This window comes from Chiloscyllium punctatum, chromosome 8, assembly GCF_047496795.1.
Source record: "Chiloscyllium punctatum isolate Juve2018m chromosome 8, sChiPun1.3, whole genome shotgun sequence".
NCBI classification, from domain to species: Eukaryota; Metazoa; Chordata; class Chondrichthyes; order Orectolobiformes; family Hemiscylliidae; genus Chiloscyllium; species Chiloscyllium punctatum.
Window position 1 is genome coordinate 47564356 of NC_092746.1, and position 18093 is coordinate 47582448.

An 18093-nucleotide genomic window follows, 5' to 3' on the forward strand; every position below is an offset into this window, starting at 1 on the left:
TGTCTGTGTGTTCCCCTTCACCTCTCTGACACTTTGACGTGTCACTTAGCACGCTTTTCTCCATTTTGGCTGGCTGGGCATTTCACTGCATCCTAAGCATGGTTCACAGCAATTGATATTTTATATACCATTTTACTTCCCCTCCAACAAAACCTTATTCTGCCTCTGAAGTTGAGTTTGTCTCACATTGGCTAATGCTTTCTCTAGCATTAAATCCTCACTGCTTTGATAGAGCCATCTGAAACACACATCACCATAGGTTGTGAATTAATTCTGACTTCAGTCCTTCATGTGTGAAATTCTTTGCTGGACTGGGAAAATTAGTGAACAAATCCATGCTTTCCTGAGGACTCTATTATTCTCTGATTATTTTTAACATCCTTCAGTGTTAAACCTGCCCTCATGCTGAAGTGCATATCAAATGCCCTCAACACCTCTTCATATGACTCTGAATTTTTATTAATGTCCTCTGTAGTAATTGGAACAAGGTCAGCCAAGTGGGCCTCATAGAATATGAGTTCCCTGATTGGGGCTATTAACCTGATCCAATCAGGGAGCCCTGGCTGACATATATAAGCAAGAGTATCAGAGGTTCTCACTCTAGGAGCCAGCTCCATGCTAACTGGGTCAGTGACATGTACTCTGCATGTGTAAATAAATGGTGACGTGGTGATTGGATACTGGCCTTCATGGAATTATTTCACTTTCAATGGCAACTACGTCATGATTGTTCCAATAGCATACAGTAACGCATTGACCTGGACTGTTTAGCCTCTTTAGCTGAAGCCGGTGGCTATTCAATAAAATTGTAATTCTCTCAAACCTCCCACGCCCGAGTCTGGGGATATTAGTCATTAGCCTGCAATAGCTCTAAGAGTGATAAATTAGTCTCCATCACTTGACTGAGCACTGGAGCTGCTCCTTTGAGTCTGGCTGTGTTTGTTGTGCAATATGGCTCCAGTCTGTTTCTCAGTCTTCTCCTGCACCTGCAACGTCCCCCGCTTTCCTGCTGAGTCTTGAAAAATCTCTCTGTGCTTCTTGTTGATTTTGGTTACTTTTGGAATGTTTTTATGTTTTATTGTGGGTATGGGGTTATTCTAATCAGTGTCCCAAGCACTGCTTCTTGAGTCCGTGGTACTTTCTGTAAAAAACTTGTGTGCAAGAATCTGTACCCAGGTACTTTTGTAGCTATGATGATGCTGTAAGATGTAACTTGTGAACTTTTCACTGTACTCACTGGAGTACATATGACAATAAACCTAAATCTAAGAATTCTAAGAATTCTTTATTTACAGTTGAAATAGATACACACACTACTTCAAAACTCAAGTGCAGATTTTGCTTCTTTCTAGTTCTTTCTGCATATAATCAATACAGTACTAACATTATTATGACACCAACATACAGCAACATCATCACACATTCTTATGTATCGTTACATTATATTACTCTGCAACATGAATAAGAAGGAAGAAATTAAAATTTTGGTAGTCCGCAAAAAGAAAGTGATCCAGTCTGAATGGGACACATTTGAAGTTACTGAGGGGTGGAAGATTGAATTTTTGATGGCACTGGCCACAATTTTCTAATTCTCATTAGATAGTAGGAGAAACCTAATGGTTATGGTTTTAAAGGTGGTGGGTGCCTTTACAGTTGTGTTTCAATTTAAATAAAGAGCAAAGTGGTAAATCTTCAAATATACACCAACCAGTCCAACATCAGTCATAGACCTTTGAGGACAATAATCTGGACCAAAATCAATTGACATATGGCAAGATGGAAGCTCATAATTGAAGGTCACCATAGACTTGTTCAAGGCAAAATGGATTTGACAAAATTAATTGTGTTCTTTGATGAAGTAACAATGATGATTATTGAGAGGAGAAAATGTTGTGCAAATGGATTGCCAAAACATTTTTTAAAATGCGCCATGTAATATGTCTATTAGCAAAATTAAAGCCTAATGAGTTAAATCTAGAAGAGCAGCTTGGATGTAAGATTTCTTGACTGCAGAGAAAACAGGAAGTAGTGGTGAACAGTTGCTTCTCAGTCTGGAGGCAAGTGTTTATTGGTACTGTGCACGAGTCAGTATTAACTTCTGTACTTCCTGATATAAACTCACAACATCATCAGTAGAACCACTCTGAGCAAGTGTTCACTGCCAAAGTTCCTTCTAAACAAAGGCTGAAATAAACATGAATCTTCAAAATGTCTCTTCATTGGTCTATTTACGGGGCTAACATTAAGCTACAGGTAATTATTCTCCTCTTTATTTATTCATAATAAGATCTAGAAATTGTACAGTTTGACTGATATATAAAACAGTGAAAAGAAGATCCTGAAGTTTTCAGTGGAAGTGACAATGCCTGTATATTGTCAACAGCGGCAGCTAGAAATATCTGTAAGAGAAACAATAGAAAATCATGTAAATTTATAGAGATGAGATTATTTCAGCCCAGTGTCAATCTCCAAATACTATTCAGATGAACTAAGTTTGCAAAGTGTAAAAATTTGGTAGAGCTGAAAAAAATTCCCTTTCATACTGAAGTTCTGTTTGGGTAAAAATAAAGTCCGTTCCTAGTTGCAAATGTTATCTCATCCCTTAATTCAAAGTTGGGTCATATAACTTCTCTGATCATTCAAGTTGCAGCTTCAAATTCACATTTCTTAAAATATTTACATTGCTAAATTCAAATAATTGGATAATTCTATTTTGTTTACAGTTTGGGATTATCAGGAGAAGGTTGCATGTTCTACATTGTCTTAGCTTCTGTTCGTTTGTAAAACGGTTTATTTTTTTTTCAGAAAAGGCTACAAAATACTGTGATGAAACCGGGAACTGGTTCAAGCATCCAGAAACCAATCGAACTTGGTCCAACTATACATTTTGTAATAAATTCACAGATTATAAAATAAAGGTACGATCCTACTATATACAGCAAAATCCTCACCACTGTCAGCATGCTATATTCTCAGATTCCAATGTTGCCAGCATGGTATTTGTTATGGTCACAGCCTGTGCAATCATCTGGAAAGCCATGGGTAAATTCCCTGCCACCAATTCAACTAGTTGGTATTAGGTTAAGTTACTGCTACCAAGTGAAGAAGAATATTCACATCAAGTCTTTGGCAGAAGTTAAACTCAGTCTTGATAAAAAAAAATAGGTTTATTACATCATATTTAATAGTTGGTTACATTACATCTGAAATACGCGAGAGTCCTTTGTAACTCAGGTTATTGTTATGTGTTAGAACACATTACTGCTGCTGAGTTATTCTGGTACACAACTTAGGAACAATTTGTTTGCTCCTCCCAGGAACAGTTCTTTATATCCTGATAGATGAAACTTATATCATTATTCAGTTAAATTTTCAGACACTAACTGCCTTATGTATGATCACCTTCATCACCAACTCACCCTCCCACCAAAGTGTTTTTTTTCCTTCACACAATGTTTCAAATATGGTAAATTAGATTCACCACTATTCTCTGGCTGCCCAGTCTCTGATGCTATAACAGCAGTCAAGCTGGATGTTTGACTAATGTATAAATCCGACACTTGTTCGATTACAATGTGGACCATTATCAGGTATCACCACGTCTGAGGTTACAAGTGTGGTAATTATTTAATGAAGGATGTTGATGACTGTATCCATGTTGATGGAGTATACTTTCTTTACTTTGATCTGTCAACAAAAGTAGTTCATCATTAGTAGATAAGAGTATCCATCAAACACAAACAGGTCACTCCCTATCTGTTTCAATGTTCGAGTGGGAAAGGTAGTGGAAATCAATAGAGTTCCTTTCTTTCGGGACTTTATATGACACATGTTTGAAAATCATTTCTAATATCTTCTATCTGTTTACGGATTCTGTCCACCTAACTGGAGTTCAAGCTCCAGATCGATATTTGGTCACGCCCGCTTGCTTTTGATGTATCTTGATGAGGATATATGGTTCTTAAATCAGGAGGGTTAACTTTGTCAACAGTAGTGAAATAAAAACAGAAATTGCTGGAAAAGCTCAGCAGGTTTGGCATCTGTTGAGAGAAATCAGAGTTTAACCTTTCAGTTAAGTGATCCTTCCTCAGAGCAATAATGAAATGTTGTTTGCATTCAAAATGGATCTTCATCATTAAGCCACTAGGTTTGTTAACTGGTAATCCTTCGATAATATACTGACATGTAGCAAGACATTAGGGATACTTTTTTCTGCTTCCCTCTGAAGTTAAGTATTGTTTGTGTTGCTGGCCCCAACATTTTGTTGCTTGAATTGAGTTTATTGACAAGTTCTTTATCATCTGACAGATCTTTAGATCTCATGGAATGCAGGGAGAAATAGCCATTTGGATACAAAAACTAGCTCAAGGATAGAAGACAGAAGGTGGTAATGGAGGGTTGTTTTTCGGACTGGGGACCTGTGACCAGTGGAGTGCCACAAGGATCGGTGCTGGGTCCATTACTTTTCAGCATTTATATAAATGATTTGGATGTGAGCATAAGAGGTATAGTTAGTAAGTTTGTACATAACACCAAAGTTGGAGGTCTATTGGACAGCGAAGATTACAACAGAATCTTGATCATAAGACCATAAGACATAGGAGTGGAAGTAAGGCCATTCAGCCCATCGAGTCCACTCCGCCATTCAATCATGGCTGATGGGCACTTCAACTCCACTTACCCGCATTCTCCCCGTAGCCCTTAATTCCCCGAGACAGCCCATTGATCAGATGGGCCAATGGGCTGAGAAGTGGCAGATGGAGTTTAATTTAGTTTAATGCAAGGTGCTGCATTTTGGGAAAGCAAATCTTAGCAGGACTTATACACTTAATGGTAAGGTCCTAGGGAGTGTTGCTGAACAATGAGACCTTGGAATGCAGGTTCATATATCCTTGAAAGTGGAGTCGCAGGTAGATAGGATACGGAAGATAGTGTTTGGTATGCTTGCCTTTATTGGTCAGAATGTTGTCAGAGTTGGGAGGTCATGTTGAGGCTATACAGGACATTAGTTAGACCACTGTTGGAATATTGCATTCAATTCTGGTCTTCTTCCTATCAGAAAGCTGTTGTGAAACTTGAAAGGGTTCTGAAAAGATTACAAGGATGTTGCCAGAGTTGTAGGATTTGAGCTACGGGGAGAGGCTGAATAGGCTGGTGCTGTTTTCCCTGGAGCATCGGAGGCTGAGGAGTGACCTTATAGAGATTCACAAAATTATAAGGGACATGGATAGGATAAATAGACAAAGTCTTTTCTCTGGGTTGGGGGAGTCCAGAACTAGAGGCCATAGGTTTAGGGTGGGAGGGGAAAGATATAAAAGGGACCTAAGCGGTAACTTTTTCACGCAGACGGTGGTATGTGAATGGAATGAGCTGCCAGAGGAAGTGGTGGAGGCTGGTACAGTTGCAATATTTAAAAGGCATCTGGATGGGTATATGAATAGGAAAGGTTTGGAGGGATATGGGCCGTGTGTTGGCAGGTGGGACTAGATTGGGTTGGGATATCTGGTCAGAATGAACAGGTTGGACCGAAGGGTCTGTTTCCGTGCTGTACATCTCTATGACTCTATGACTTTCTGGTGGACGTTTGTCAGCAGTCACTGTGTAGAGAGTTTCCGCTGATATTTGTAATTTCATTTGCATGTATTTGTTCTCATATGCAAATCTCATGAAACAAAGACAAAGATTGTATTCAAGGAAGAATTTGTTTGGTCAAATCTTTTTCATTTCACAGTGAGACCCAGGATGCAATCTGAAAATTTCCTGCAGGCTGTCATAACCATGAGGCTTTTTTTAAATAACTGCATATTCAGATGGATAATATATTGGTTTTCTGCAGTATGCCAGCTGCTCCTGGCAGACAACTACTCCAATACATGTGGCGAAGGCATCCACAGGATAAGAGTCAAGAATTATGGATTAAATTGAGCCAAGATATCTACATAAGTCATCATGACTTTGACCTCATGATGTGTGTCCTAATACCATTCTTGAGCCTTGTTCAGTCAGTGTCTCAAGGGTTTTGACATAGTTCCCAAGTGAGATAAGTTTTTTTTATTCTCTGGTTTACTATTTCCAGAAATCTTTGTAAGTTTTTTACTGATTTTTGGAGTAGGAAAATTTTCTTATCATCCTTGAAGATGTGGCTTTATGCCAGCTTTGTCAGTGTTATGTCCCAAAAATTTAATAAAATCCTTGGAGAACTCACATTTTGAACTGAGATTTAGCCTTTCTACCTGCAATCATTTAAGTTCTGCGTGCACCCTCTGATCATAACTTTCTGCATGGGCTAAGATGACATCTTCATCTTCGTTGTTCATATCACATGTAATGCTACCCAACCCTTGTTGGAAAAAAATTGGAAGATTTCTAGAATTGGTGTGATTTCAAAAGGCAATCTACAGAAACACCATCTCTCAAATGGAGTTATGAATGCACCAAACAATTTGGACTTTTCATCTCATGGAACAGACCTGCTACAAACCACTGGTAAAATCCAGTTTAGTGATGATCATGCTCTTAGTGAGTTTGGACAACCTTTTATCTGCAAGATGACCGCTGAGCCATAAGTTGGCCACTGTCACACAAGATGGCTACCGGACAATGAGTGGATTTTTCTAGCCACTGTCTTATTGAGGTATATAAAATTAACATATATTCTGACAGAACCATTAGGTTTTGATACAAAGACTATGCCTGAACTCTATTCTGTTGGGTTAGTCACTGTGACATCACACCTGATTAGACATGTCCTACCATTGATAGGTTACTTGTCCCATTAAAAGATGAGGAATTCTCTTAGCTTTAGCAACTTTTCTTAAAATGATGTGTTGTGGGGAAAACCACCAGCCTCAGAGTCAGAGCTGGGATTAAAGACAGAGTTTATTGTACAAGGAAATACCAGAGCTCTGGGGAGAGAAAGAACCAACAGCACTGTGGTTAGCTACGATTCTTCTCTCAATGTTGAGCACATGTCAAGATACTTTTATACATCTTGTGATATAATAGGTCAGTGATGAGGTTATTGTCTCTGTAACATAGTTTGTTTGTTGTAAACATTGCAGAATCATTGATAGTTTTGATGCAGTCATTGTCAATTCCAGTGCAGCCTTTGTTCATTTTAGCGCAGTCATTGTCAGTTTCAGTGCAGACATTGTCAGTTTCAGTGTCTGCGCAGGCGTCCATTGCTGTAGTAATGGGTGCTAATCGCTCTCCCTGAGAAGGATGATTACTGCAGCATTGGCTATTAACACTTTGTATTGAATCCGTATCAGTTTGCATTTCTATCAAAGGTGTTGGCTGGACCCAGGACACTTCGGTGGGCAGTGTACGCTCTGTATACTCTCCCCCACCCACCTTAAACTAATCAATTAGGTTATGAGTGCATTGTGGTGGCCCCAGGCAGTGTCTGTGTTTTCTCTGCTGTCTCTCTCCATATTGTGTGTCAAGTGGCCAACTTATGGCTCCACGGCCATCTTGTGTGACAGTGTGCCTGGTGTCATCCTGCCCCGTGCTATCTCCCACTTCAGATGTTATAATCTGTGCTGTGTTTACCTTTGCCTGTAAATAGTTTTGGGTGATTCTTTCTTGCAACTACTCCTCCCTCTGTTTGTGAATTTCTGTACTTGATGAAGGAGATTCAGAATGAAACATCTTTCTTGCTCAGCAATGGACTCTGCAGATTCTGGTTGGCCTATGTCATTCCAATATAGCAATAACCTCTGTGCCTCAAAGATACATTTTATATACCTTTAATTTGTGAGTTGAAGGATATTAATAGGATGGAGAGGGTTCAGAAGAGATTTATCAGCGTGTTGTCGAGTATGAAAGGTTTGAGTTATAAAGACTGGATAGGCTTGGACTTTTTTCACTGGAGGGTAGGAGGTTGAGAGGTGAGCTGATAGAAGTTTATAAAATCATAAGGCATATAGATTGAGTTAGTGGTAGGTATCTTTACCTAGGATGGGGGATTTCAAGACTAGGGGATACATTTTTAAGGTGAGAGGAGAGAGATTTACAAAAGAAACGAGGGGCAAATTTTTTTACGGGGGGTGGGGGTGGGGGAAAGTGATTCATGTGTAGAATGACCATCCTGAGGAAGTGGTGGATGTGGGCACGATTATAACACTTAAAAGACATTTGGACAAGTACATGAATAGGAAAATTTTGGAGGGATATGGGCCAGGAGCAGGAAGGTGGGATTGGTTTAGTTTGGGATTATGTTCAGCATGGACTGGTTAGACTGAAGGGTTTGTTTCCAAGTTGTACTACTCTATGATTGTGACCTTCTCTGTATGACAAGATGCTGTAATTTTGTTTTCTTCAACCAAACATTTTTGTTCACACAACACAATACAGTAACACTGGCCCTGGGGTCAACTTTGAAATGAATTAGATGATGGTTAATTTCTATGAATCTATCATAGCTGGTTCAAATGAGATATACTCATTTAAAAAAAGTCTGATTATGTCTTCTAAAGGTGACATATCACCATATCATGATATGTATTTCAATTGAGGTATGCCTTAGTATTCTGGGTTTGTTCCATAGATCATTTAAGCTTTGAGAGCCATAGATAATGTTGCACAAAGGTGGTTTTTGAATTTTACACATCTCCTTTTCACTTTCTTACATGACTTGCATTGGTCATAATTCTCAACAACTGACTGAACCTCCTATTTATGGGTAAAATGTGCAGATGAGGGGGGTTCACGAAATCTAATTCACTCGGGTCCAGGACAAGTTTTCTCATTGCAATCATCTTCTTTCTTTTTATTAATTATGCAACTGAGATTCAAGCATGTACTCACCATGGCCAGAACATTCTGCTTCACACACCAATCACAGCAAATGGTAATTCAAGCTGCATACCACTTCAGATGCTACAAAGCAGGATTAGATTCTCACAGCTTGACACTGGAAGCGTTGCATAAAAATGGAAAGCTAACTCCCCATTTCAAGGTCAGCCACCTGGAGGTGCTGGTGGATGGAGTGGTGAACAGGTAGTGCTGACTGCCAAAGGAAGCCATGTCAACAGATCCAGCCATATGGACAGAATTGCAGCATGGGTCAGTGCTGTGTTCCATATGGAAAGGGACAATAGAAAGAAGGTTAGTGACCTCCCATGCTGTGCAACGATAAATGCCACCATCTCTCCGCTAAAATGTACTCACAAATCCACCACTAATCACTGTTAGGACTTTCCAGTGTATGTATCTCTGGCATGATATTGAAAGACTAGCTGCACACTGTGGTGAAAAACCACTGTCTTTGAGATCATGGCCCAGAAAGTAAGTTACATCCCTACTATCCGGACAGGGACCTGGAGCTGCAGATGGATGGTAGGTGGGGAGGAAGGCTGTCCTTTTACCTGCAGGCTGCCCAGGAGGCCTTACCACCAGATAATGTCAGCCTTTATATAGCAGTCTGGATCAATGCTGAGTACTGCATTGAAAGTAATGCCCAGCAGTGCAGGAGGAAAGTCAATGATCATCTGCACTTTACAAAGATAAGTGCCACCATCATTTTCTTGTTACCTTACACTCATGCATCCACTACATTCAATCTCTGCTATTGACACATACCTTCCCAAAGCCGGTGACTGTAACTCTTAGCATTGCAAGCATCATTTCTGCTCAAAGGCTCTCAGCTGCATCAGTCTCCAAAACTGTTAACCTTGCCTGCCCTCGGTGCTTCTTATTCATACAGTGGAGGGACCCCACCACCTCACTAACTCATGTATAACTGCTAACTGCTCTTCTATCCACTCCCATCAGCCTCAATCCCTGCCTTCATCTCATTGTAGGATAAACTGGCACATAGCCAGGATGAAAGGTCCGAGACTGGCCAAGAAATGATGGACAGCAAGCTCCTTGTTCACGATGAACAGAGATCCCTGGATTTGGCTGAACAAGAGCAGGACAACTCATGTAGCAACAAGGAGCCACAATTTGGGTCCCCAAACCAGTGAGCTTCATTAAGCTGTGCTGCTGTAATGGCCCAATACTACCATCATTCATAATCTGTGCAAGATATTCACCCTCTCACAGCTACTACCTTCTCTTCCCTTATGCAGGCATCAGTGACATCCAGTGAACCTCCCCTGCACAGGACAATTCCAGGGATGCTCAGTTCCATCTTTGAAGCCAGTGAACCCTCAGAGAATGCAATGGCAAGGCTTTCACCTGCACCCTCCCCCAGCTCAGAGACTTTCACTTTAGCAGGAAATCACAAGATTAAGACTCAAGGAGCACAACCCTGAAAGCATATCACTGAAATGCCTCCATGGCTATTTGTGGAAGAAATACCCCAGGGTACTGGTACTCCGAGAACCATTGAAGAATAGGGACCGGATCAGCACTAGGTAGAAGGTGTGGCCCTACACTCAGGCAAACTGCCAAGTTGGGTACAGAAATATCATGAAAATCGATGTTTTGGACAAAAGCCCCGTTGATTTTCCAAATCCTCAGATGCTGCCTGACTTGCTGTGATTTTCCAGCACCACTCTTTTGACTCTAATCTCTGGCATCTGCAGTCCTCACTTTCACCTACAGAAATATCAGGCCATTGTTGTGCTGGAACCAAGTGTGATGGAATTGTTTTTAATCATGAATGGGATGTGGGGGCTTGCTGACTGATGAGGCCAGCACTTATTGTCAGTCTCAAATTTCCCAGAGGGCATGCCAACGAGAGTGAGTCGACATCTGGGCAGGCAATTTTCAGCAGGCCATGGCACCCGAAGCCCAAAGGAAGGAGAGAACAACACTGTGAACATCAAAGTCAACCAGGCCAACCATAGGGCAAGCTCTCTCCAACTCGATTGTGGACACTGGGCCTGCAGAGGAAGAAAACATTCTGAGGATGCATAGGAGGCACAGGCGAAACATCATTATCAATCATTTTTCATTTCTGTTAATAAATGTTGACTTCCAGTGTTACAATAGTGATATTTTATACTGTCTGCTGTCAAATCCTGTTGAGTTACACCTATGTGATCAATGAGCGGCTTCAGACAGCCCAAGGATAAAAGAAGTTGTAATAACTGAGCATTGCTCAATTCTCATAGGCATCTGACTCCCTGACTGCAGTGTGCCTCAGATGTCAGGCTTCCCTGAAGTGTGACATTGAAGTCTGCAACAATGGCATTTCACTTTAAGGCCAAAAGCAACGTGCTGGGATTGTTCTGATGAGATTCCATAATAAGTGCTGATTCCCCACATCTCTGTCAGGAAAGATTCGTTGAATGTATCAGTTTTACAAGGGAGTGCTTTGCCATTCCACATTCAGAGATGTACAATTGGGCAGTTCATGTGTCCATTATCCTTCAAAGCACATTGATCTGCATAGAAAAGCTGCACAAAGTGCTGTCTGTCACAGGTTCAACAGTGTCCTGTAGGTGTTTAAGCATTTCAAGGCAATTTAACAGTCTCTGCACACTTTAAAACATTGAAAGGTTAATGATAACAGGGTCAAAGGAGATTCCTCAGGCTCCCTCTCAATCTTTTTGCTTTCACAAAGGACTTCAGTACACAGCACTTTGACTTTGTATAGAAGCAAAAATATTGCAGACGCTGGAGATCTGAAATAAAAACAGAAAGCGCGAGTGTTGCAAAGAAGAGTCACGTTGGAGTCAACATTTTGACTGTGTTTCTCTCTGCAGATGCTACCAGAACTGCTGAATTTCTCCAGTACTTTCCGCTTTTACTCGGATGTCATATCTTGACAAATATCTTAAGAGCTACCAGACATTAGTACCATGAGGTGTTAGTGCACTACCGCAGTGCTGTGCTATAACCAACGTTCATGTCATGTGGGTTTTGTGTGGATACTTTAAAATGGGGACATTTGAAGATATCATGGAGATTAAGATATTTATTCAGCATCACAAAAGTCAGGTATTGCAAAAATAACAATATCCACAAAAATAACAAACTCAAATGTCTTTTGCAAGAAGTTCTTGTGAGATTAGGAACAGAATAACATCCAATTAAATCAAGTCCAAACCCAGTTCATTTATTCTGGAAGTGGAAACAGGCCCTTCGGCCCAACAAGTCCACACCGCCCCGCCGAAGCGTAACCCACCCATACCCCTACATCTACATTTACCCCTTACCTAACACTATGGGCAATTTAGCATGGCCAATTCACCTGGCCTGCACATCTTTGGACTGTGGGAGGAAACCGGAGCATCCGGAGGAAACCCACGCAGACACGGAGAGAATGTGCAAACTCCACACAGTCAGTCGCCTGAGGCGGGAATTGAACCTGGGTCTCTTGCACTGTGAGGCAGCAATGCTAACCACTGTGCCACTGTGCTGCCCACTCTAGATTTATGAGAATGTTTTCTGATATGGAGTGATGGTCTTATGAGGAAAGACTGAGGGACTTGAAGCTGTTTTTGTTAGAGAGAAGGTTGAGATGTGACTTAATTGAAACATATAGGGTAATCAGAGGGTTAGCTAGGGCAGACAGTGAAAGCGTTTTTCCTCGGATGGTGATGGCTAGCACGAGGGGACATAGTTTTAAATTGAGGGGTGATAGATTTAGGACAGATGTCGGAGGTAGTTTCTTTACTCAGAGAGTAGTAGGGGCGTGGAATGCCCTGCCTGCAACAGCAGTAGACTCCCCAAATGTATGGGCATTTAAATGGTCATTGGATAAACATATGGATTCATGTGGAATAGTGTAGGTTAAATAGGTTTTAGATTGGTTCCACAGGTCAGTGCAACATTGAGGGCCGAAGGGCCTGTACTGTGCTGTAACGTTCTACATTCTATGTAACTGGGCAAGAACAGAGCTGGACTGGACTGGACTGACACAAAGCTTGATGGGAGAAATGGCAGCTGTACCATGGGCTAACTTCAAAGAGGAAATGCTTGAGACATAGTCAAGGTGCATTCCATCAAATCGGAAAGGTAGGACAGCTCCCAGCAAAGGAAATAGAAAATAATTTAAAGAAGAAAAATGTGCTTATGGCAGATGTTAGGTTGTAAATTAAATTGAAAACCAAGCTCAATAAGCAAAGTACAGGGAGGTGAAAACGTAAATAAGAGAAACCAAGGGGAATTATGAAAAAAAGATTGCCAAATAACAAAAAGAAATCTCCAAGTTTTCTGTAAACACCATCAATAGTGAAAATATGGTAAAAGGAAGAGTGGGGCTGATTAAGGGCTAGAAAGAGATTTTGGAAATAAAGGCAAGGGACATGGCTGAGGTATTAGTTAATACTTTGTCTTTATATACAAGGCAAACACAACCCAGACCATGGTGACACACTAAGTGTGTTTAAAATTGAGGATGAGGAGTGATTGGATAAGTTCTTGATATTTAATGTTTTAATACGTCACTAGGACTTGGATGATATGCATCGTTATTGAAGATAATAAGAATTGAAATTGTAGAGGCACTGACAATTACCTTTCAATCTTCCTTGGATTCAGGGACCGTATCAGAAGACTGGAGAATTGCAAACATTTTGCTCTTGTTCAAAAAAGGTTGTAAAGTTTGGCCGAGCAATTACAAATAAGTCCCAGTTTTAACTCAGATTCTGTGTCATTGCATCTTTTGGCACCAACAACTTCTTCCAGTTCATCTAAAAAGAAGCCTAAAGTATAAAGTATGCTTCCTGTCATGTGCTTCATTGTTAAAGCTGAAGAAATTTTTATTTTACAAAATTCAAATACAGTCTTAAGATAACAAATTTCATCTGTAATAAATGCCACAATGAATATTTAAATAAGTTATGCTATATTATATGAGCAAACATTTAAATTGAGTCACTTGGCATAATAATGAATTAATATCTCAAATTTTTGAAGCTGAAGACACCAATGCATTTCACCTTTATAATAATTTCAGTGTGTAAAATTAAATTTCCAGCTCCATTCAGGAATAATATACATAGAGAATGAATGACAAATTTATTTTTTAAAAGAAGACTTTGATTCTGTGGCTACATGTCCTTTCCTGTCTAAGCAATGTTGTCTCTTGCTCTTACCAGATGGCGCGTATTCTTTACTATATGGCTGTTGTGGGTCATACACTGTCAATTATATCGCTATTGATTTCTCTGGCTATTTTCTTCTATTTCAAGTAAGTATATTGACTTTCCATTGGTCCTTTCTAACCTGAAACAAAAGAAGTATCTAAACAGTTTGTGCTAATTTACTTTAAATGAAAGGTAAAAGGTTCCAAATTAGTTAAGACCCAGGAACGGGCACATACCCAACGTTGCCTGGCACTGTAGAGACTGAAGCTTCCTGAAATTAGACCTCAAGTCACGTTTCAATAAAATATTATAATTATTGCTACCTAACTGCAGGCACAGTGTTTTAGCTCTTGCTGAATGCAGTACACCCAATTTCTGAGAGAAAATCTAAAGTGGCATTAGCCTCTTCATTTGTGTTTGCAAAGGAACAGCTGTTTGACCTGCTTCAAGCAGCAGCACTCCCCCATTCCAGGGTTACTTGAAAAACTACCCAACTCAGTACTAGGACAGACGTCTTTCCATTAAAAGTTAGTCCTCATAATTGGTGTTTTCTGTTTTACACCACTAAAACAGTTACATTGTAGCCAAATCTTTACTCCAAAAAACCTAAACATCTTGAAAGTTGATGTTTGTACGAGTTACAAGTGGAAAGGGTGGAAAAGCACATATGCCGTATAAAACTGTGACTGAGTTAAGGTATTCTTAAAAGCATGAAACATATAATGATGAAGAAAAGTCAGGCCATTACATTCTTGTGACCTCTCAAAGCACTTCACAGGTAATGAAATGCATTTAAGGTTTACTCTTTATTGCATTCATTGCAAATGCAGCAATTTAATTTGGATAAGGATCAAATAATAAATAATTATCTTTTGTTTTAATTCCTGATAATGGTTATGGTATATAAGATGAATTATAGTAGAGGAATTGTCCAGTTTTTCTTCAAATAGTATTATAGGAGTTTTACATCCACTTGAAGAGATTGACAGGGTTGACATCTCATGTGAAGGACAATATCTCTAACCATGCAGCACCCTCTCAATTCTGCAGTAACTTATCAGCCTATATTCGATGCCCAAGACTCTTGTAGAGTTTAGAAGCTTTAAGCTTAGGAGGGTGGTTTGATTTTGCACAATTTACAAAATGGATGATAGCAAATCAGCAGCTAATTTTACATCTCCCTGCTTCATATTAAGGACCACAGAAATAAAAGAGGGAAGAGATGTGAAAGAAGCTGCAGAATTACTATATCACACAAATCAAGATCTGCCTCTAATATAACAGAAATGAGAGTCACTCAAATTAGACTTGAAAAGATTAATCAATCCATCAAGGCCATGGCAACTATACTGCGTTCAACCACTCTGTTATTCATTTTACCTCATTCATTTAAAGTTCTGAGGAAACATTCAACATAAATAAGATCTGGTTCTCAAATAAATTGGAATTTCTTTCTTGAATAATTTCCATGTGCATCCTTGGCTACTGACCTCCAGAGACATTATTAGCTTCCCACTCCAGCATAAGAGAAAGGTAACCACATGAATTTGTTAGACTGACCAATACCAGATTGTGATATTCTTAGGTAATGTTTTATTTTCCTGTGAGCTGGCACATGTCACTATTATTTACTCCTGACCTGGGTGGAGCCCTTGTGCCCAGCATCTCAGTACATGCTGACACACCAGGCTAGTAATTAGTGGCTACAGGTGTCAGATCAAGCAATGGTACTTTTTGGTCAGACATGACTTGTATACATTCATTATGATAGGTCCACAGTGTCTAACTAGGCAGTAGGCTTAGAATATCAGAAATCAAAACCGCAGAAGGAGAGTTAAGGTGATCTGAATTAAAAGAGCCTTATAGTTTATAACTTTTACCATGAAGGTTTGACATTGCGTTTGAAAAATGTTATTTCTAAGGAGAAGGAAAAATTGATTTTAGTTTTCAGTTCTGTGAATTATGGAATCATTCAGTAGAGAATAGGTCATTCGAGCTATCAGGTCTGCACCAACAAAAAGCTACCCTCAAGGTAAATATTTCCACTTTCCAGTGAATGGCCCATTCAAGTGCTCATCAGTACCTTTCAGAGGTTGTGAGGTTTCCCAGCTCCCTCTCAGGCAATATATTTTAGATTCCCACCACTCTCTGGGTGAAAAGAACTGTCTGCTAATCCCCTCAAGCCCCTCTAAGCCTCCTTCCTTTCACCTTAAAATACTGACCCCTTGATATTAACCCTGCAACCAAGGGTTTCTATCTACCCTTTATATGCCCCTCAAAATCTTATCCATCTCAATCCGGCCCCTTTTTCAGCCTTCTCTGCTCCAAAGAAAGCAACCCACATTTACAACCTCTCTTTGTAACTAAACTGCTCCATCTCAGGCAAGAGCCAAGGTCTGATTTTCTTTTTTTATAAAGTAAGAATATCATTTAGAACAGTTAGACATAGACAGCGTATCCAAGAAATCATGTGATTTTTATAAATAACTAGCAGGATCCTCGGAGAGATCATTGCTGACTTACAGATTGAGAGAGAGAATGGTGTCACAGTCGGACAGAAGTTCATTCAGAGAGAAAAAGTCTATAACTCCAGCGGTATTGTTAGTTTAGCAATCTCCAAAAGGGTCAGAGCAGATGGAAAATGTCCTGACTTCTTAGAAGAAAACTCCAGAAGCAAAAGGCTGTGGAAGTGGCAGAGGGGGAGGCATCCTAAAAGGCTGTTGAAGATAAAGGTTTGAGGAACCCATCTTCAGTAATAATAGTGAGCTGAGCCAACAGCAAGTTTAAAGGTCTCAGAGGGATATTAAATGAAAAGAAAAGCAATGAGTGAATGCACAGAACCTTACTGAAAAGCAAACTGATTCCAACCCTGCTAGCCAAACAAGGAGTGTCACTGGAGTAACCCTTCACTGAAGTTTGACAGCCTGTAAGGTTATTGTTGGGGTAAAAAGGTTAAACCTTTCTCTCTAATATTTGTCATGAGTTCATTCCAATCATCCTTGTAAAGTGTAATCTCGTTTGTGTGTTTTTTTTGTGCAATTAACCTTTATGTCCTTTTATTAATATTGCATTGTCAGCCTCTTATGAAATTTTTCAATGGCTGACCTCCATAGTAAACAAAAAGAAAACTTGAAACAATGGGTCTGTGAAGCTAGGTTTCGCTCTGGGATCTGACTTGCCTGGTATTATCATCAGTTGGCATCATAGCTTTATGCTTTCAGATTCGGTCATTGCTCAAGGAAATAAAGACAAAGACACTGTGAGCAGGACTACATCATTCAGCCCTGTAAGGCTGCTCCTTCAGTCAACATGATCATGACTGATCCTCTACCTCAGTGCCATGTACCTGTTTTCTTCACATATCCTGATATACCCATACACTGACGCCTTTAAAATCTGAAAAATTTGCTGTCTCTTTCTTGAAAAGTCCAGTGATTTGGCCTCCATAGCCTGCTGCAGTAAAGCATTCAAGAGGTTCACTACCCTTTCAGTGAAGAAATATTTCTTCATCTCAGTCCTAAATTGCGTACATAGTATCTTGAGACTGAAGCCCCTGGTTCTAAACTCGCCAACCAGAGACAATATCTCCCTGCATCTGGTCTGCCCAGACCTGTTAGGATCTTACACATTTTAATCAGCTCCCCTCACTTCCTTCAAAATTCTTGTGAATCCAGCCCCAGAGTAAGTTCAAACCAAAACCAGAAATTGCAGGAGAAATTCAACAGGTCTAGCAGCATCTGAAAGAAAACAGAGTTAACATTTCAATGACTTTTCATCAAAAGAATTTAGGATTGTCCTGCCACCAGTGGTATATGAGGATATATCCATATGACCATCTTGGATGGTGGAGTAAGCTCAAGGGGCTGAATGGCCTACTCCTGCTCCCAGTTTCCTGGTACCTCCCATTTCCTTTGCAATCCCTTTAAAGGCCACCTAATCCCTATGGAAGCATCATCTCTCTGATTTGACCACCTGGACTAAAGCATCCAGTGTTGCAGCAGACAACATGAGAGCTTTCTCTTTGGTTCCCTGCTCCACTGTTGTCCTTATTTTTTTCGCTGAAGGATCTATAGGCTGCTGCATCTTCCACTTTAAAGGGAGTAGTTCA

The 18093-nt window shown here is 40.1% G+C and overlaps 1 protein-coding gene and 1 long non-coding RNA gene across 3 annotated transcripts in view; one reads left to right on the forward strand and one right to left on the reverse strand.

Moving 5' to 3' along the window:
• The window catches only part of calcr (calcitonin receptor), a 267197-nt gene that overhangs the window by 155547 nt on the left and 93557 nt on the right, over window positions 1-18093 (forward strand). For both annotated transcript variants that reach the window (XM_072575487.1, XM_072575488.1), the window contains exons 8-9: window positions 2806-2918; window positions 13998-14089. In XM_072575487.1, the coding sequence (XP_072431588.1) occupies window positions 2806-2918; window positions 13998-14089 (205 nt within the window). The remainder of the gene's footprint in view (window positions 1-2805; window positions 2919-13997; window positions 14090-18093) is intronic.
• Window positions 2306-18093, reverse strand: part of LOC140480532 (uncharacterized) — a 32955-nt gene continuing 17167 nt past the window's right edge. The window contains exon 3 of the long non-coding RNA XR_011961336.1: window positions 2306-2399. This is a non-coding gene — a long non-coding RNA (uncharacterized lncRNA). The remainder of the gene's footprint in view (window positions 2400-18093) is intronic.